This window comes from Malania oleifera, chromosome 4, assembly GCF_029873635.1.
Source record: "Malania oleifera isolate guangnan ecotype guangnan chromosome 4, ASM2987363v1, whole genome shotgun sequence".
NCBI classification, from domain to species: Eukaryota; Viridiplantae; Streptophyta; class Magnoliopsida; order Santalales; family Ximeniaceae; genus Malania; species Malania oleifera.
Window position 1 is genome coordinate 17460840 of NC_080420.1, and position 15987 is coordinate 17476826.

The 15987-nt window shown below is 35.6% G+C and overlaps 2 protein-coding genes across 3 annotated transcripts; both read right to left on the minus strand.

Annotated features, from left to right (window-relative positions):
* Positions 1 to 893: 893 nt before the first annotated feature.
* Positions 894 to 1862, minus strand: LOC131153708 (B3 domain-containing protein At3g25182-like). Its single transcript, XM_058106157.1, has one exon. It carries the CDS (start codon positions 1860 to 1862, stop codon positions 894 to 896), a length of 969 nt encoding a protein of 322 aa, XP_057962140.1.
* A 1367-nt stretch (positions 1863 to 3229) lies between these two features.
* LOC131153633 (lipid phosphate phosphatase 2-like) lies at positions 3230 to 14305 on the minus strand. Of its 2 annotated transcripts, none has more exons than XM_058106068.1 (8): positions 14052 to 14305; positions 11603 to 11823; positions 11397 to 11484; positions 11172 to 11281; positions 10624 to 10717; positions 9549 to 9737; positions 9376 to 9435; positions 3230 to 3654 (listed from the first exon to the last, which is right to left on the minus strand). In XM_058106068.1, exons 2-8 carry the CDS (start codon positions 11816 to 11818, stop codon positions 3455 to 3457), a joined length of 957 nt encoding a protein of 318 aa, XP_057962051.1. In that variant the 5' UTR covers positions 11819 to 11823; positions 14052 to 14305; the 3' UTR covers positions 3230 to 3454. The 2 variants fall into 2 exon arrangements, with proteins under 2 accessions (XP_057962051.1, XP_057962052.1); XM_058106069.1 differs by having other exon boundaries at positions 9549 to 9725; positions 14052 to 14299.
* Between the last annotated feature and the right edge of the window lie 1682 nt (positions 14306 to 15987).

The following is a 15987-nucleotide window of genomic DNA, read 5'->3' on the forward strand; positions in this document are numbered from 1 at the left end:
TCCTTTGTTGCAATTCGAGTACTAGATATTGATGGAGTACATAAATAAACGCGGGTAGATTGTTTTGCCATTTTGCTCCTTTATTCCTAATTATGTTCAAGTACCCATAAATGTGTATTGTTTTGTTTAATGAAATTTCTTCTCAACTAACATTGGTTATCCTAATTAATAAGGAAGTAGCTAAGGTAACCTCGACATTTCTGCTTTTACCTCCTGTTTTCAAGCACTGCTTTTGCTCCAGAACCTATGTTTTGAGGGCTCTTCATTGCTTAACTGGGTTTGGACGTTTGGAAGTGGTTTTGATGATTTTACAGATCTCCTTTGAGGCTTCAGGAATCGAGCTTAATCTGTGTCAACTCTCTCTTCTAATTGAAATGGGAAAAACTCAACAAAACCCCTAGTAAAACCATAAAAGAGGAATACCAGCACTAATTTTCTTGCATTGGATTGCATATACTAATAATTGATTTGAACTCAAAACAAATCGAAAACAGTAAAACTCAAAGCTTGGCGCCAGGGTGCATGCATTCTGGCTAAGCCAAAGATAAAGTGCAGTATAAGTAGCACTAATGATTGAACAAGAAAGCCTTTGGCAGTGATAGGTCCACTAATTTGTCATTGATTTGCATGTAGAAGGTGAAATCCAAAGCTCTAACTCCTCCACGCTTCCACAAACAGCAGTGTGTAATTTTTCAAATTGCCTATTTTATTTATGAGTTTTCATATATTCAAACTTAAATGAAGCTGGCAGTGAACTCCATTAGGTTACAGGCAAAACTTAGAATCAAAGATATTGGCCAACAATAGAAATGATAATAGTAATATTTCCTGAACTGCTAGTTAACTAATTACAGCTTCAAAAAATTAGCCAATTGAGCATCACTGAGTTGCAATCAGAACTGTACTAGAGCAAAACAAAGCTGCGTGTTGCGCCGGAATGACCAAAGCTGAATGTCATCATCCTTCTTCAGCCCATTCTTCCCAACGATCTTATTCCATTCCGAAACGAGCACGTAAGATGAGCTCATTTTGCCTTTGTCCTTCTTCATATCCCACCTTTTCAACTTAACAGTCATGAATTCTTGGTCTGGCTCAACCATCATAGGTACCTCTATGCCACTTACTTTCTTTCCGGTGCGTCGGCAGAGGGAATCCTTCTCTTGGGCCGTGAGAAATTCCGCCTTCACTTGCCGGACCGGGATGGAGAGCCGGTTGTGAGACTTGCTGACGTCGGTGTCCGAGAGTCTTTTTTGGATGACAAGAATACTCTCCGTACCGCCAATTTGTGTAATCCGGTGTCTCAAATGGTCGGCCATTTCATGCACAACAAAATTACTGGCACTGGTACTGGAACTGGGCTGATGGAGGGAGTTTGATGAGTTGCTGCATTCACCATGATGATGATTCTTCTTCTGTTTTTTTGTCATTAGATGATGATCAGTTGGTGCAATTGCATTCATCACCATGACCTCTTTATTCTCTTTTTCAGATTCAGAGGAAGAGCAGATGGTGTGTAGATGGGAGGATGATGATGATGACGAAACAATGTTTGGATTAAGGTTGAGGCAGAAGGAAGGTGGTACAAGCTGCTGCAGGAAGAGGGAAGGTGAAGGAACAGATGGTTTCTTGAGCCGTTTTCCTCTGGCAAGTCGCTTCCTTTTCTGCAGATGGATCAGTGCTCTCTGTTTCTCCATAGATTTCTTGTTCTTGTTCTTGCTTTTGCACTTCTTGTTCTTGTTCTTGTTATTCTCATGAATAGAGGATGCAACCATAGCCACCATTAACAGCTGCTCGAATGGATTGCTTGGGGCCTCCAACCCAGAAAAATCTTCGAGACTCAGCAGCCGTAGTTCCTTCTCCATCGTTCTTCTTCTTCTTTAATTGATTCAAGACGAGAATTGAATGAGCCAAGGGAGAGATTACCGTTTAGAGCATCAATGAAGTAGAGTTGGATGCTATAAATAAACGAAATAAACTTGATTAACACGTAATCTACAAGTTTCCTATCTCCAAGTTCCCAAATTCGAGAGGGAGTTGTTGTTTCCGAATTCTGGATCGGCTGCTCCATAAACACTTTCCTATTTCAGATTGTATCTCCGGTGAGACAGATGGTGTTTCCAAATTCTGCGCTGGCTGCCCTGCTGTGGAATTTACACAGTTTCCTATTTCAAAGATTACATACATTTGAGTTTCCTTATTAGAAAAATGTGAATATGCTCAGTTTTGATGTGGGAATTGGGATATGGTATCCGGGCTCAAGGTTCAGTTTTAGTTTTGCAATATCAATTTACACTTTTCCTATCTCATGTTATATCAATATAAATATAATATAAATTCATAAAATATAATATATATATATATATATATATATATGTATAATATATATATATAATATAATATATTCTCATTACTAATGGAATTCAAATGATGTCTCGATTGATGAGTAGATCCCCTTCCCTCACGGTACTACTTCACTATCAATAATTCGAGTCCAAGATACTCTAGCACTGCCTCCTAAGAGCAGAATGTCTACCGATTTCACCATAGTGACTTTCTCGAAATCATATAGAATTTTTATAGATTAATTATAACAATTCTCTTTTGGAGATTTGGAAAGATGGCCGAGTGGTTGATAGCTCCCGTCTAAGTTTCCATATTTTGTCTATGTACATATATGGACTTTCCTAACTAAAAAAATCAATACTCTGTTGTGAATCTTGTGATGTGGGTATTGGGAATCTGGGGATTTGGTCTCCGGGCTATATTTGCTAACATTTATTGAGGGCAAACAAGGCAAAAAGTTCAAAAATTAAAAAAAAATAATAAAAAATAAAAAATATTATTGAACAAAAGACTTAGCCCTCTACTAAATTTCAACAAAATGATATGACCAACACAGGATACCTATACTCCCTCTGTTGAGCAAAATGAGAGATTAGTAGATCCTCTATTGTTACAATACGCGGGTTCATGAATCCAAGCCATCCAACTATTTTGAGTGTTAGATCACTCCTTTGCCGAAAGCAAAGAATAACAACCTATGTATCCACAAAAATAAAAGAGTGGAGGAAAAAGAAATGGATAGATTGTACACTCGAGGTAGGATGATAATAGAGGATCTTATTCTAAGGTAACAAATCACGTGATCACATAATCTGTGCAGTATGCTGAGTTAAGTGCTTAACTATTCTTTTTAATTTTTTTATCATATGATGTCTGGGAAGAGAAGTGGATGAATAGATCAAAGTGAAATGATTCAAGCATCTGAATGAATGTACACTGAATACATGAGAAGCCAAGAATAAAAATAAAGAAAAAAGAGAGAAAGAAGAAAGAATCTGAGCGATAAGATTAGGAATATTCAAATCACTAAATAGATGGGAGCACACTTCAACTGATCCAGTAAAGCATGAGCATCAATGGTGTTTCTCTTTAATACAGTCAAAGCCAACAGTCATTGTCTTCTCCCACTTTGCATCCGATCTAGTATTGGGCTTGTATCCCGGACAATATTTCCTGATGTTTCCATGCCGTTATGAGACTGGGGGTATGCAGTTTCAATGTCCATTGATTGTACTCTAAGACCATTTGTGCTGGTGGATTCACCGTTTCGAGACTCAGCTAACATCTGGAAGTATGCGTGAGGTCCCCAACCTGAACAATTATACCCAAAAAAAAACTAAATGAGAAACTAGGGCATGCAGGTCTTAGTAGTGCTCTCTGGAATTGATTCATTCTCTGGCATACAGGAATGAAAAAAGAGTGGTAATTTAAGTGCATAATCATGTCCCATTAAGCAAACAGGCAGGCTTGGTTTTTCACAAGCAAGGAACTGAACAGTGGAAGCCCTTTTTTGATTGTTAAATCCAAGGAATATACACACATTTTTTTCTTTTCGTTCCAGAGCAAACAGGCAGGCTAAGTCTCATCACAAGGAACTGAACAGTGGAACTCCTGTTCTGATTGTTAAATCCAAGGAAATAATCCAGAACACACAGGAAGATTGAAGAATGAAGAATGAGGAAAGGTTAAAACACACATTACTTCTTTCCAAGGAAAATCATACAATGTTTACTGCTCCTATTTTGTGAAAGAACTGGGAACATTAACAAAAACCACCAACAAAAACATTTCCAAATGCACACAAAGAATTAAGAAGAATTTTAAATCTTTTGAGTGCCTGTCCCCGACAAGATGTTAAAGAAGTACTGTTTACATGAAATCTGTGGTTTATGAGAATCATTACACAAAAATTATGATTTACTAGCCATTAGACAATCATAAATCTGAACATACCAAGGGTTTTGGGGGGACTAGCACTAGTTAGAAAATGAAATGGATATCAATTGCGATGACTCAAAGAAGACAATGTTCCAGCATCTGCAGTGCTCTTCATTTAGGTTAATTTTATTGTACTTGTTAGTTTTCTTCAGGCATTTTTAAGCTAAAAGGGGCACTATAAACCTATTTTTTTAGTCAATTGTGTTCCATATACCAATTTTATTTTTTGAGAAATCATTATCAAAATAAGATTTCTTTGCAATTACAATGAATAAAGAGTTAAAAACAGTTCGAGGAGATCTAGAAAATCATTTGTGAGTTTGAGACTAGAAAGTTCAATAGAAGTTAACTCATAATTTTGGCGGCACCTCCTAAACTTTATTAGAAAACCCCTCACTTATGATGGAGGAAAACCGTGGTTACAATTTTGAGCCTTTGAGACAATAAAAGCAAAATTCCAAAACCTAAAACTAACTTAACCAACATAAACTAAACCAAAAAACCAAACACCAGCAACCAAAATACTAAAAAACTAAACTACTAAAAGAGTAATAACACAAAACATCATGAGCGCAAAGAAGGAAAACCCACCAAGTCCAATTGAATCATTCCCCTAACTTGCTGAGAAATATCATCTTGGCAACTATATGATCGAGAAATACCATATTCGCCCTATTTGGCAAAGAAATCTGCACTTTTATTCGCCTCCCTGTAAACATTTTCCACTTTGAACTGTATGCCTCTTAATGCTAGCATAAGTTCTTCCCACAATTCTCATAAGTTCTAAACCGAGCACTTCTCAAAATTTATCCACTGAACCAACAAAGCAGAGTCACATGCAATCTCCACTTGATCAAATCCGAGATCTTTGCACAGATTAATCCCTAAAATAATCGCCTTCAATTCAGCCATGTTATTTGTTCCATAACCCAATAATGAGGGAAAAACTGCTTTAAATATAAACCTTTTTCATCTCTTATCACGCCTCCACCACCACAATTCCCTGGGTTACCTCTACAACTTCTATCCACATTCAACTTAACCCAACCTATCCCAGATTTACACCATCTGACTACACGAGGAAGACAAACCCCCACATTTTTTACTTGAATATCCAAAGCACAAAAGACTGCAATATCCATGCAAGAAGCAGGTGCACATTTATTTAACTTGTCTGAAATGGATCTCAGCCAATATTTAATATCAAGCCACACAGTTCTCACCGAATCATGAATTGATTCCAAATTGGCTCTACATCGACGAGTCCAAAGTCTCCAAATGATGAGACTAAGTATAAGACCTATCAAAATACCTAACTGTGAGGCCCGTCTTGCACAACTAAATCAGACATTAACTCTGTCTTTCCAAGTACTCGTTGCCATACAACTAACACCCAACGCCACTGCTACTTTTTTCCATGCCTCCTGAGCAAAAGATCCGGTGCAAAACACATGGTCTAGAGATTCAATTTTGGCATTTGAACAACAATCGCATCGAGAGGTCATCCGGACACCTACTTCTTTAATACAAGTATCAACCGGAAGACAAGCGAACCAAGACTTCCACATACAAATTGACACCCTTTTTGGCAACATAGGATACCAGATCCATTTTGCAACTGAGAATTCCTCTTTATGCTCCCTTATAATTTCCCAAACACTTGCCGTGGTGAATTTCCCATCTGTTGAAGGTTCCCAAATTACTGTATCTAGACCCCCCTTGCAAGAAATAGCAGAGTTCATTACTTCCTCAACCTGATCTTCACCCAACAGATCCACTAATAAATCAACATTCCACCCATCTCTATCCCAACAATCTCGAGTTCGAAGCTTATGGTCACTGATTTCCTGAACCTTAGCACAAAGGGGTCCAGAGGCTAACCAACGATCAAACCAGAAAGAAGTCGACCCTTCTTTAATTCGGACACAGACATGCTCTAAAACTTCAAAAATCACACGAACAATCGATCTCCAAAATCTGGTTCTTTTCTCTAGTTTCATTTCTATCAAGTGGTGTTTCTTATACAAATACTTGGCTTTAAAGAATTGAGTCCACAGATTATCCATAGTTAACAATCTCCACACAAACTTCATATGCAATGATTTTTTTACCTCCTCCAAATCCCTAACACCGAAACCACCATCACAAACAGACTTACATATATTAGATTAGGAACACCAATTCCTTTTCCTTTTGTCATTTACTCCACTCCAAAAAAATTTTGATAACATAGAATTTATCTTTTTGAAGACAGTAGTAGGAATGTCCAATACCGCCAATTGATGAACCGCCATTGATGATAATACATGATTAATTAAAATTAGGCGCCCCCTTGAGATAAAAACTTAAATTTCCAACCCGCTATCTTTTTCCTCAATTTATCAACTAGAAGCTCTAAAATACGGGTCGTAAGCTGACCCGATACCAAAGGAACACCCAAATATGTAGCAAGAAAATCTCCTTCTACAAAGCCAGTCGTCTTTAACAGAGATCTCTTCCAAGCAAAAGCAATTCTCTTTGACAAAAAAATACTTGACTTTTCTTTATTTATCAATTGACCAGACCAATCCTCATACTTCTTCAAAGTCTTAATAAGCATTCGAATGGAACTTCTCTTGCCATTGGCAAAAATAAGAATGTCATCTGCATAGAGAAGGTGAGATACCAAAGGCGCCCCACGAGGATGATAGTAAGCCCCTATTTTATTCTTCATAAAAATTTTCTTTAGAAGTTAAGAGAGAACTTCCTGTAAAACAATAAATAGATAAGGAGATAAAGGATCTCCTTGGCAAAGCCCTCGAGAAGGTTTAAAGAACCTTTTATAAGTGTCATTCATCATAATGGAGAACCAAGGAGAGGAAACACATTCCGCCACTAAACCACAGAATCTTCGTGAGAAACCAAAGCTTTCCAGAACCAAATTTAAAAAATCTCAATCGACCCTATCATATGCCTTAGCCATGTCCACTTTGATCATTACATTTCCACCATTAGACTTCTTATGCAGAGAATGAACCATTTCTTGTGCCAAAGAAATATTTTCAAATATACTTCTACCAGGAATGAAAACTCCCTATTCCGGAGAAATCAAAGCAGACAATAAACCTGTCATCCTTGCAACAATAATTTTTGAAAAAATTTTGTAGATAACACTACAAAGACTAATAGGCCTGAACTTGTCAAAACTCTGAGGATTCTAAACTTTTGGGATTAGAACAATGTAAGATGCAGAATAAAATCTAAGAAAAGGGGTCCCAGCAAAAAAATCTCTAGCTGCATCGATCACGTCTTCTTTTACAATATCCCAGCAATCCTGGAAAAAAGCCGAACCAAAACCATCCGGACCTGGGCAACTATTTCTTGGGATAGAAAGAATAGCATCCCTTATCTCCACCTCAAACGGTTCACGTCAAAAATCAATATTTTCCTCTTCAGGAACCATAGGAGATATTATATCAACAAAGTTAGCTATTCGATTGGGTCCTACACCTGTTAAGAACGTTCGAAAATACCTCACTGCACCCTCATGAACAGCTTCCATAGAATCCAACACTTCTCCATTTGGAAGTTTCAATGAATGAATCATAGTCTTCTTCCTCCTTTGGTTCACAAATGCATGAAAAAATTTTGTATTGTTATCCCCCGCCTCCAACCTTTTTTCTTTGGCTAGCTGAGAAATATGAATCTCCTCCCTCTTTTCCCATGCTTCTAGCTCGAGTTTAGTAAAGAAAAAATCTTCCTCCATTTCTAGCGAATACCCTTCCTGAAACTGAGCCTCTAGAGCCTCCATACTTTCCTCCAATTTTTTAATGTTTTGTTGTACATTTCCAAAAACATGTTTGTTCCAGTTTTGAATTGCAACTTTCATATGTTTCAATTTACCAACAAGTCTAACTAAACCCGAACCATGAGACTCCTCCCTCCAGGCTTCCTCCACGCAAGACTTAAAAGACTGGTGCGTGCTCCACATATTCTGGTACCTGAAGGGAGAAGGACCATATCAATGCAGATTTCTATGAAATCGAATAATCAATGGGTTATGATTTGAAGTCCTCCTCTTTCCATACTTAAAATAAATATTTGGCAGAACTTGGAGAAGATTTGAATTATAGAGCATCCTATCCAGTTTTGCCCAACTCCAAGAATTACCACTGTGACCATTACACCAAGACATGTTGTTGCCAGTACCAACCAAATCCATAAGATCACAGTTGTCATTAAATTCCTCCATAGCCGATAACGGCCTCATATGACCACCAATACGTTCTGAATCTGAACAGATAATATTAAAATCTCCCGCCACTAACCAAGGGAAATCATCCCTCTTTACAAACTCCAAATCATTCCAAAGTTCTCGGGAATCTGTTTGACGACATTTAGCATAAACAAAAAAAGCCAAGAAAATCTGGTCCACAGAACTAAAAATACCCAAAATAACTTGATCATACATATGTTATAACTCAAAGTGCACTTCCTCTTCCCAAAATATCCAAATTTTACCTCCCACTGAAGCATTCGCACAAAAATTCGGAAAATTTAGAAAGTCAGCCCATTGCGACATCAGACTTTCATCAGAAAATGGCTCTGAAAGAACCAAAATAGAAGGCAAAAAATTCCTCATTAACTTATGTAAGCGATTTTTCGACGTGCCTAAACCCCGCATGTTCCATACTAGAATTGTATTAATCAAGTTTACTCAGAATTTGAATTTAGAAAAAGTAAGTTGCACCCTTAAACTCCTATCATTTTTGTGTAGTCACGTACATTTCATGGTAAACCAAAACCGCAACAAGTATGGTATTACTCCTAACTTTTCCATGCAAATGCCAGAAAAATCCAAAGCTGTCAAGTCCTAATCCCCAGTGATGGCAAATTACGCAACATGCCAACCTCTGATCTGTTTCAACTCTACAATAATTGGATGGGCTCCAATGGATTTAAAGGTGCCAAAAACTCTGTGTTCTTATTTGTATTTACTTTTATTTTTTTTATAGTTTATTTTTCAAGAAAAACAAAAGCTAAATTCAATGAAATCCTGTTGAATACTAAATAAACAAAAATGTGAAAAATCAATAAGGAACATGAAAGAGATACCATCAATGTCATACGGAGGAGGGAAAAATTGCAGGTAACAAAATGAAGCAATTATCAGTCCTGCAGAAAAGAGCAGAGAAGAAGATACATTGTGAGAAATAAGCCAAACAAGCAACAGGAAATAAGTTACAGAAAATTCATGGTCCGCAAAATGTAGTGCTAGAAGCACAGACCTATAAGACCTCCAGTAAAGACATCCTGCCAGTGATGCCAATAGTCATCAACTCGAGAAATTGCAACTAAAGCTGCAACAAGTAAAGGAAGAAATACAATACAAAGCTTTGCAACATGGCCCCTGCGATCAAATGCCCTTATTTTCCCAGACAAGTACCATGCAAGAAAACCAAGACCTGCAAAAGACCCTGCAAATTGATAACTTAGTCCTCTAAGCTTATATTTATATGTGAAAACATCCACATATACACCAATACTAGCAAATACTAACACTTAGTTCCCAGTCACAAAATAGAACAATGGTGAAATTCTCTAAGGAATGTGCAATCTTTAAGAGGTTCTCATGCCCCATGAATATTTTTTAAATAAGAATGTCCCATGAAATTGAATCAGTACAATGCATTATTTGCATGTGAATGCATAAATACATCACTACATCACTAAGAAAAATAACAAGATTTTTTTATTTTATGAAATTGAATCAGTACAATGCATTATTTGCATGTGAATGCATAAATACATCACTATTTCACAAAGAAAAATAACATTTTTTTTCTTTTTAAGCATGTCAAACAATTCATGCAAGGTCCCTAAAATGTCATTAATTATAATAGATACATGCATAAGCCATGCTATATTTATACAGGACATGCTCACACAATTTCTTTGGAAGGATGATGAATGAGGCTGTAATTAAAAGCAATATGAACAGGTAGAAGAAAGATTAACATGAAATATACTTTAAGAATTCTATGCATCAATGATGGTTCACAGATTCCAGTTAATGTTTGGCGTTAGGCACCAAAAGCATGTACAATATAGGGCTTAAGTTATTAGAGAAGAAAGAAATATAGAGATGAAAATGTAAGGTTAACAGCATATAACATGAAACATATGACACCCTCGGGTAATGCCAAAATTAACTCCTGAGTTAACTCTACAAGGTGAGGTAAATTGATTAGATTAGTAACCTGAGTATACATTGGGAATTGGAAATATAATGAGCACTAATTCAAAATAGAAACTGTAAACATACACTACATCTAATCCTCTGAAAGTAATTTTACTGCTTACAAGAAGTATGTCCACTTGGGAAACTTTTGTGTCCTTCCTTTATGACACTCCCCTCTCCAGTGCAAAGAACATTCTTCGTAACAGAATCAAACACCTGGACATGCCACATATCCATCCATTGACTAAATATAGGAACAAGCAAGAGCAAGAACAAGAAATATTAATACAACAATAAAAGCAACCATCTAGCCTCAAGTCCCAATAGGTGAGTTGGCTATAAGAATTCTTTTCACTCACTCCACAGGATGGACAATATCCCCAGAAAGTTGAAGTACTGTCTAATCCATATTCACATACTTAGTCCAAGATATTCTAGGTCCATCCCTTGCCTTCTAAAGCCTCTTAAAAACCATCTAATCATTCTTTCTATCTCAAGCATTATTTGGTCTAAACCAATCCCTCACCTAATTTATCTTATACTGGTGCTATGCCTAACAGCAAGTTCATTAGAACTATACGGCTCATCCATCTTAACAAGAACAAAATTAGGTAAAGTTGAAGTGAACGAACATAAAAATAAAAATTAAGGCAGGCAATGTAATAGCTACCCCTTTTCCATCTGGGAAACAACGCCAGAAGAAGTCTGGACGAGGTCGACCAACAGCATCTTTGATTGCATCAGTTATAACTCCAGTGACAAGAACAGAAAACAGAAGACCTGAACAATACATACATATAGTCAATTAACTTCTGTCATCAACTCGCTGTGTGGAAATGGCATGCAAATAAAATACGTCTGCATTACAAGAACTTTAAAAGGGAAGACTACCTACCCAATATGGCATGGTGAAAATCATAAACATCTCTCCTGATGAAGTAGTAGACTAGAATGATAGCAAAAGGCAACAATACTGCAAGTATCTGCCACAAGAAAGGTTGGAAAAATAAAATCAATGACGTTCAGTTATTCATAGAAGTAACATTCAGTTCCTACAGGCATGGAAGTTTTCCTATATGATTTCTTAAAAGCAAAACATACAGGAACAGCCCAAAAAGGAACTGTATTGCTTTTCAGTGGATACTTCAGATCTGTCATCATGTCTTCTCCAACAAAGCGGTGGAATGGTTCTATAACATTCAAGACAACGTCTATCGCGACAAGAAGAAAAAGAATCAGCCAATCATGCATGTGCACCCTTGCTACTTTAACTCCATGGGATCTTACAGTATGGGTTCCAAACTGAAGGTCGGGCATTTTAACTAACCAGAATACAAAAGAAAAAGGTCAGTTGATGCAAATATGTTTAGAAGAACCAGAAAAATCTGATAAAGAAGAAGAAGAAGAAGAAGAAGAAGAAATCATAGCTAGTAATATCCAATATTTTGTTTTATCGGCAAAGTAAAATAAACAACCATTCAAAGATGGCAGGTCACAAAGGAAATGAGCATCCTTGATCACACCTAGAATGATAATACAGAACCATTAATAGCTGCAACTACTAATGATAAACCTAATCCTCTGGCTAATTTGGAAAAATCATCAGGATTTTTCTAATTTAAAATTTTTTGGACTATTCTCCTTTCATCAGAATACTTCTAATGTGACCAATCCGTAGTTGAGAAGTGACCCCAACCATGCTGAGCAATGACAAGATATACCACATACCCTACCAATCCTAATGTGAAACAGCCATGGGTAATAGATGATAGCTGCATAAAGACATTAAAGGCAGATGCATTGTAGACAATGTAATAGTTTGGGATGGTTTACTTCCCAGAGTTAATCTACCATCGGAATTTCACGAAATGAATGCAGTCCTAGATAATGCAAATCTGGTAGGGTCGCAGGAGTTTCATGCCAACTTTGCTAGTTATTTAAACCCTCTCAAACAATAATTGAGAAATATAATGAAATGAAGGTAGTCATAATTTAGAAAGTGTTCGTAGTCACAAATCTGGATAACAGGATAAATCTGAGCAGTACAAAATAAAGGCAGGAGATGCGCCATGGAGTCAAGCCCCAAAATTGTGCATATAATGATATAATTATAAAGTTAAAAACACTACTCCAGCGCTGGGCTGCTTGCCTAATAATACTTTTAGAATGAAGAACAATCTACTCCACTGACAAATAAATTTGGAAAACACAGGAGTACCAACAAAACTTGAATCTGGCTAGAATATTTTAGCTTTTAAAGATGCTTTTGCCTCTGCAAATTCTCTTGAAGCGCAGCAGTATTTATTAAACTGCTTTGCTTAAATCATCTTGTTTGCTCCTAACTATAATCAACAATTCAAGAGCACTAAGCAATGGAATTTACAATATTTGTTGTCATCTGATAATGTCACTAATTTTATATTACCTGAACAGGTAAAGCTCACAAATTAGGCCAATAGTATTAGACTTTCAATTCAATTTGAAAGTTTGTTACTTATACATTTTGGCTATTTATTTCCTAATGCTTTTACAATAGATAATTATATTTAAGCAAACCCTTGGAAGCCGTTTACAAGTGAATCTTGTCAACCTGGCTGTAGCCATCAACTGCATCAAAAAGTGTCTGAACTCGGTAGATTTCCTTCAATTTTACAACAGAGCTAAAATGCCAATTCCATAGCTATGCAAAAAGAAAAGAAAGAAAAGAAAAGAAAATTCCAAACTTTAAGACATGTGCGTATCTGGTTGTGTGCCTGTGTGTCAGTGTACACAACTTCAGATTTACAGATGGATCCCCAAAGTTTCTGAATAATAGCTTCAAAGAGAAATAATAAAATAAGGGATACTCAGAAAACAAAAAAAGGAGGGAGAGGGGGGCGTGGTTTGCTCTCTATATGCCTGTTAATATTCTATACAAATTGCCCATATAAGATACTAAGAAAGCTGCAAATGTGTCAAATGCGAAGACAGGGTTGAAATGCTAACGCGCCCACGCACACATGTAAACAAGGAGGACACCATCACAACCATACAGATGTAAATATATTGTAGTCATAGCCATTATCAAAAGCTATAACCATGAACAAAGTAAACTAAAACCAAATTAACTCCTCGGTTCAAGCATAATTACGGATACCCACACATTCATGAAGAACAAATAGAAATAAAAAAAATTCTCTTAATAAAAATGAAAACCGGAATTTCTGCATTGTTTGGTCATTGAGAATTTAATAGGAATTAAAATCCAGAACAACAACCAAAAAAAAAAAAAATGATATTTGTGTTGAAAAACCCTCCTCTTAACAATGCCCATTACACCCATTTGGCCCAGTTAACAAGCGCTTCTATTTCCCAAAAAAAATAAAAAATTTTAAACACAACGCCACATTAAAGAAATTCAAATTTTCATTATATTAGACTTTCATCAATTTTCTCGGCAGCCAAGCATCCTGTTAAAACAACGAACAATTTCGAGGAATAGCGGATCAACAACCACGAAAATTGAAATACAGAAACAACGGAAAGGGAAAAAAAAAAAAGGCTAACTCACCTGAATAAAGAATATGAAGAATCCGAGCGCAGACAGCTTGAGAGAGAAAAAAAAAAATGAGGAGGAAGAGGGTGGAATCTTAAGAGGGCAGCGACAGGAGTCGCAGCTCGCAGGACAACGGAGGAGACGGCATGGGGAGCTGTACCAAATCCCTATGAAAGGTCTGAAACGCGTCGCCGCCGACCAAAGAGCTCCCTCCTTCCGTTTTCAACACAGGCCCAGCGCGACAATAACCGAAACATACTAAATATTTTAAAACATATAATAGTAAATGACCCATTTTAATAATAATACCTAATTTAGTTAATTAGTCTTATTATTACTTTAAAAACTAAATTAAATATTAAAATATATATCTAATAAATGCCACCATGTTTTCGCATCAGACCGAAAAATAATTACACATTTTTAATAATTTTTTAATTATTATTATTAGTTATTTAATTAGAGCAACATGAAAGCACCTGATTTTAGATCGAAGGCCCACAGTTCTATCGGGTTATGAGTGTTTTCATTAATATATTTAATTTATATAATTTTATCATGAAAAGTCTCTAATTGACTTTACGACTTGAGAAAATAAACACGTGTTCTCTTTATTTGAGATATTCACAAGTTCAATGTGAGATTAATAACCTTTTGAAAAAACAATGTTATATGAAACTATAGGTAGGCTTTTAACACGTAAATTAGAAATTTGTTTTTCAATATCAAGAATAATGACTTCAAATTTGAATTATCCAATCGAAGGGTAACGTTTTTAGAAGAAAAAAAAATTGAAAAATGAATCAGAAGCCAAACACATTGCATAAACCAAGTTGAATCCTTAATTCAACCTTTGCGAGTTTTGTTTTGTTTTTATATTTCTTACAATGAATAAATGAAATTTAAAGTTTCAACTTTGACCCCTTATCTTGATGGCATATGAGCGTGTCTAATTACAAATGATATTTGGAAGACACAAGTATAATCTAAACTTTGAATAATATATTTTTATAAATTATAAGTTTGTTGACTTGTGGTATCTTTCTTGTTTTAGGAAATTAGTTGTGGGTATGCAATATGTGCATACTACAAGTTCACAAAATTTTTATTTTTAAAATGTAAGTATATTATTTTATTATTATATTTTTTTTACTAGGTTGAAAATTGTGTATTGTTTTATTCTTAGCGAAGAATTCAAATCCCATCTAATAAATTTGTCGAACTCCAAAGGGGCCCTGGCATTACAACAAAAAAAAACAGGAAAAAAAAAAATTAAAAACAGGAGCAGTGCCTCTGACATCACACATCGAGTTATTGACTTTTAAATTGGACCTCTTGGATTTTGATTTTAAAATGCAATGGAAAAATTATATGAATGAGAGATGAGTTACATGGATGAGAGATGAATTATATCTTGTTCGACTGATTAAAATAATATTTTAATCCTAATTAGTTGCTTTTTTGGCAAATGAGTGTGTAGATATGAGGTTTGTATAACATGATTCGGGAAAATATTCATTAATATAATAAAAAAAGAAAATAAAAATATAGGAATGAATATAAGGGAAAAATGGAAAAAAAAAAATGAATAATTTAAAAATAAAAATAAAAAATAGAAAATGAAGCAAAGTGGGCCAACATCTTCATTTTTAAACCTAGAAGTATAAAAGGAAAAATGAAAATTAGACATGTGGGAATTTGTACTAGTAACATGCAAACATAAAATGATTAATTTATTTAATTTTGATTGATTAGTTAAATTCTCATTTATCAAATTGAAATTGATCCTTTAGGCTTATAAATAGTAAGTTTCAGAGTGAGATAGAGACACAGACAAACATAGAGATAGAGTAAAAAGAAAGGAATTGTTCACTAAAAATTTTGAGAGAGGATTGAGACAAAGGTTTGAATTTGAGAATGTGAAGAAAGATAGAAAACCAAGAGGCTTGAA

What these genes read in the sequence shown, in the direction of transcription:
- LOC131153708 (XM_058106157.1), bottom strand. Translation starts at nt 1,862, where the DNA reads ATGGAGAAGGAACTACGGCTGCTGAGTCTCGAAGATTTTTCTGGGTTG.
- LOC131153633 (XM_058106068.1), bottom strand. Translation starts at nt 11,818, where the DNA reads ATGCCCGACCTTCAGTTTGGAACCCATACTGTAAGATCCCATGGAGTT. An exon ending in TTCCTTTTTGGGCTGTTCCT is followed by an intron (nt 11,485 to 11,602) that starts GTATGTTTTGCT and finishes TTCTTGTGGCAG; the next exon opens with ATACTTGCAGTATTGTTGCC. An exon ending in TTTTCACCATGCCATATTGG is followed by an intron (nt 11,282 to 11,396) that starts GTAGGTAGTCTT and finishes TGTATTGTTCAG; the next exon opens with GTCTTCTGTTTTCTGTTCTT.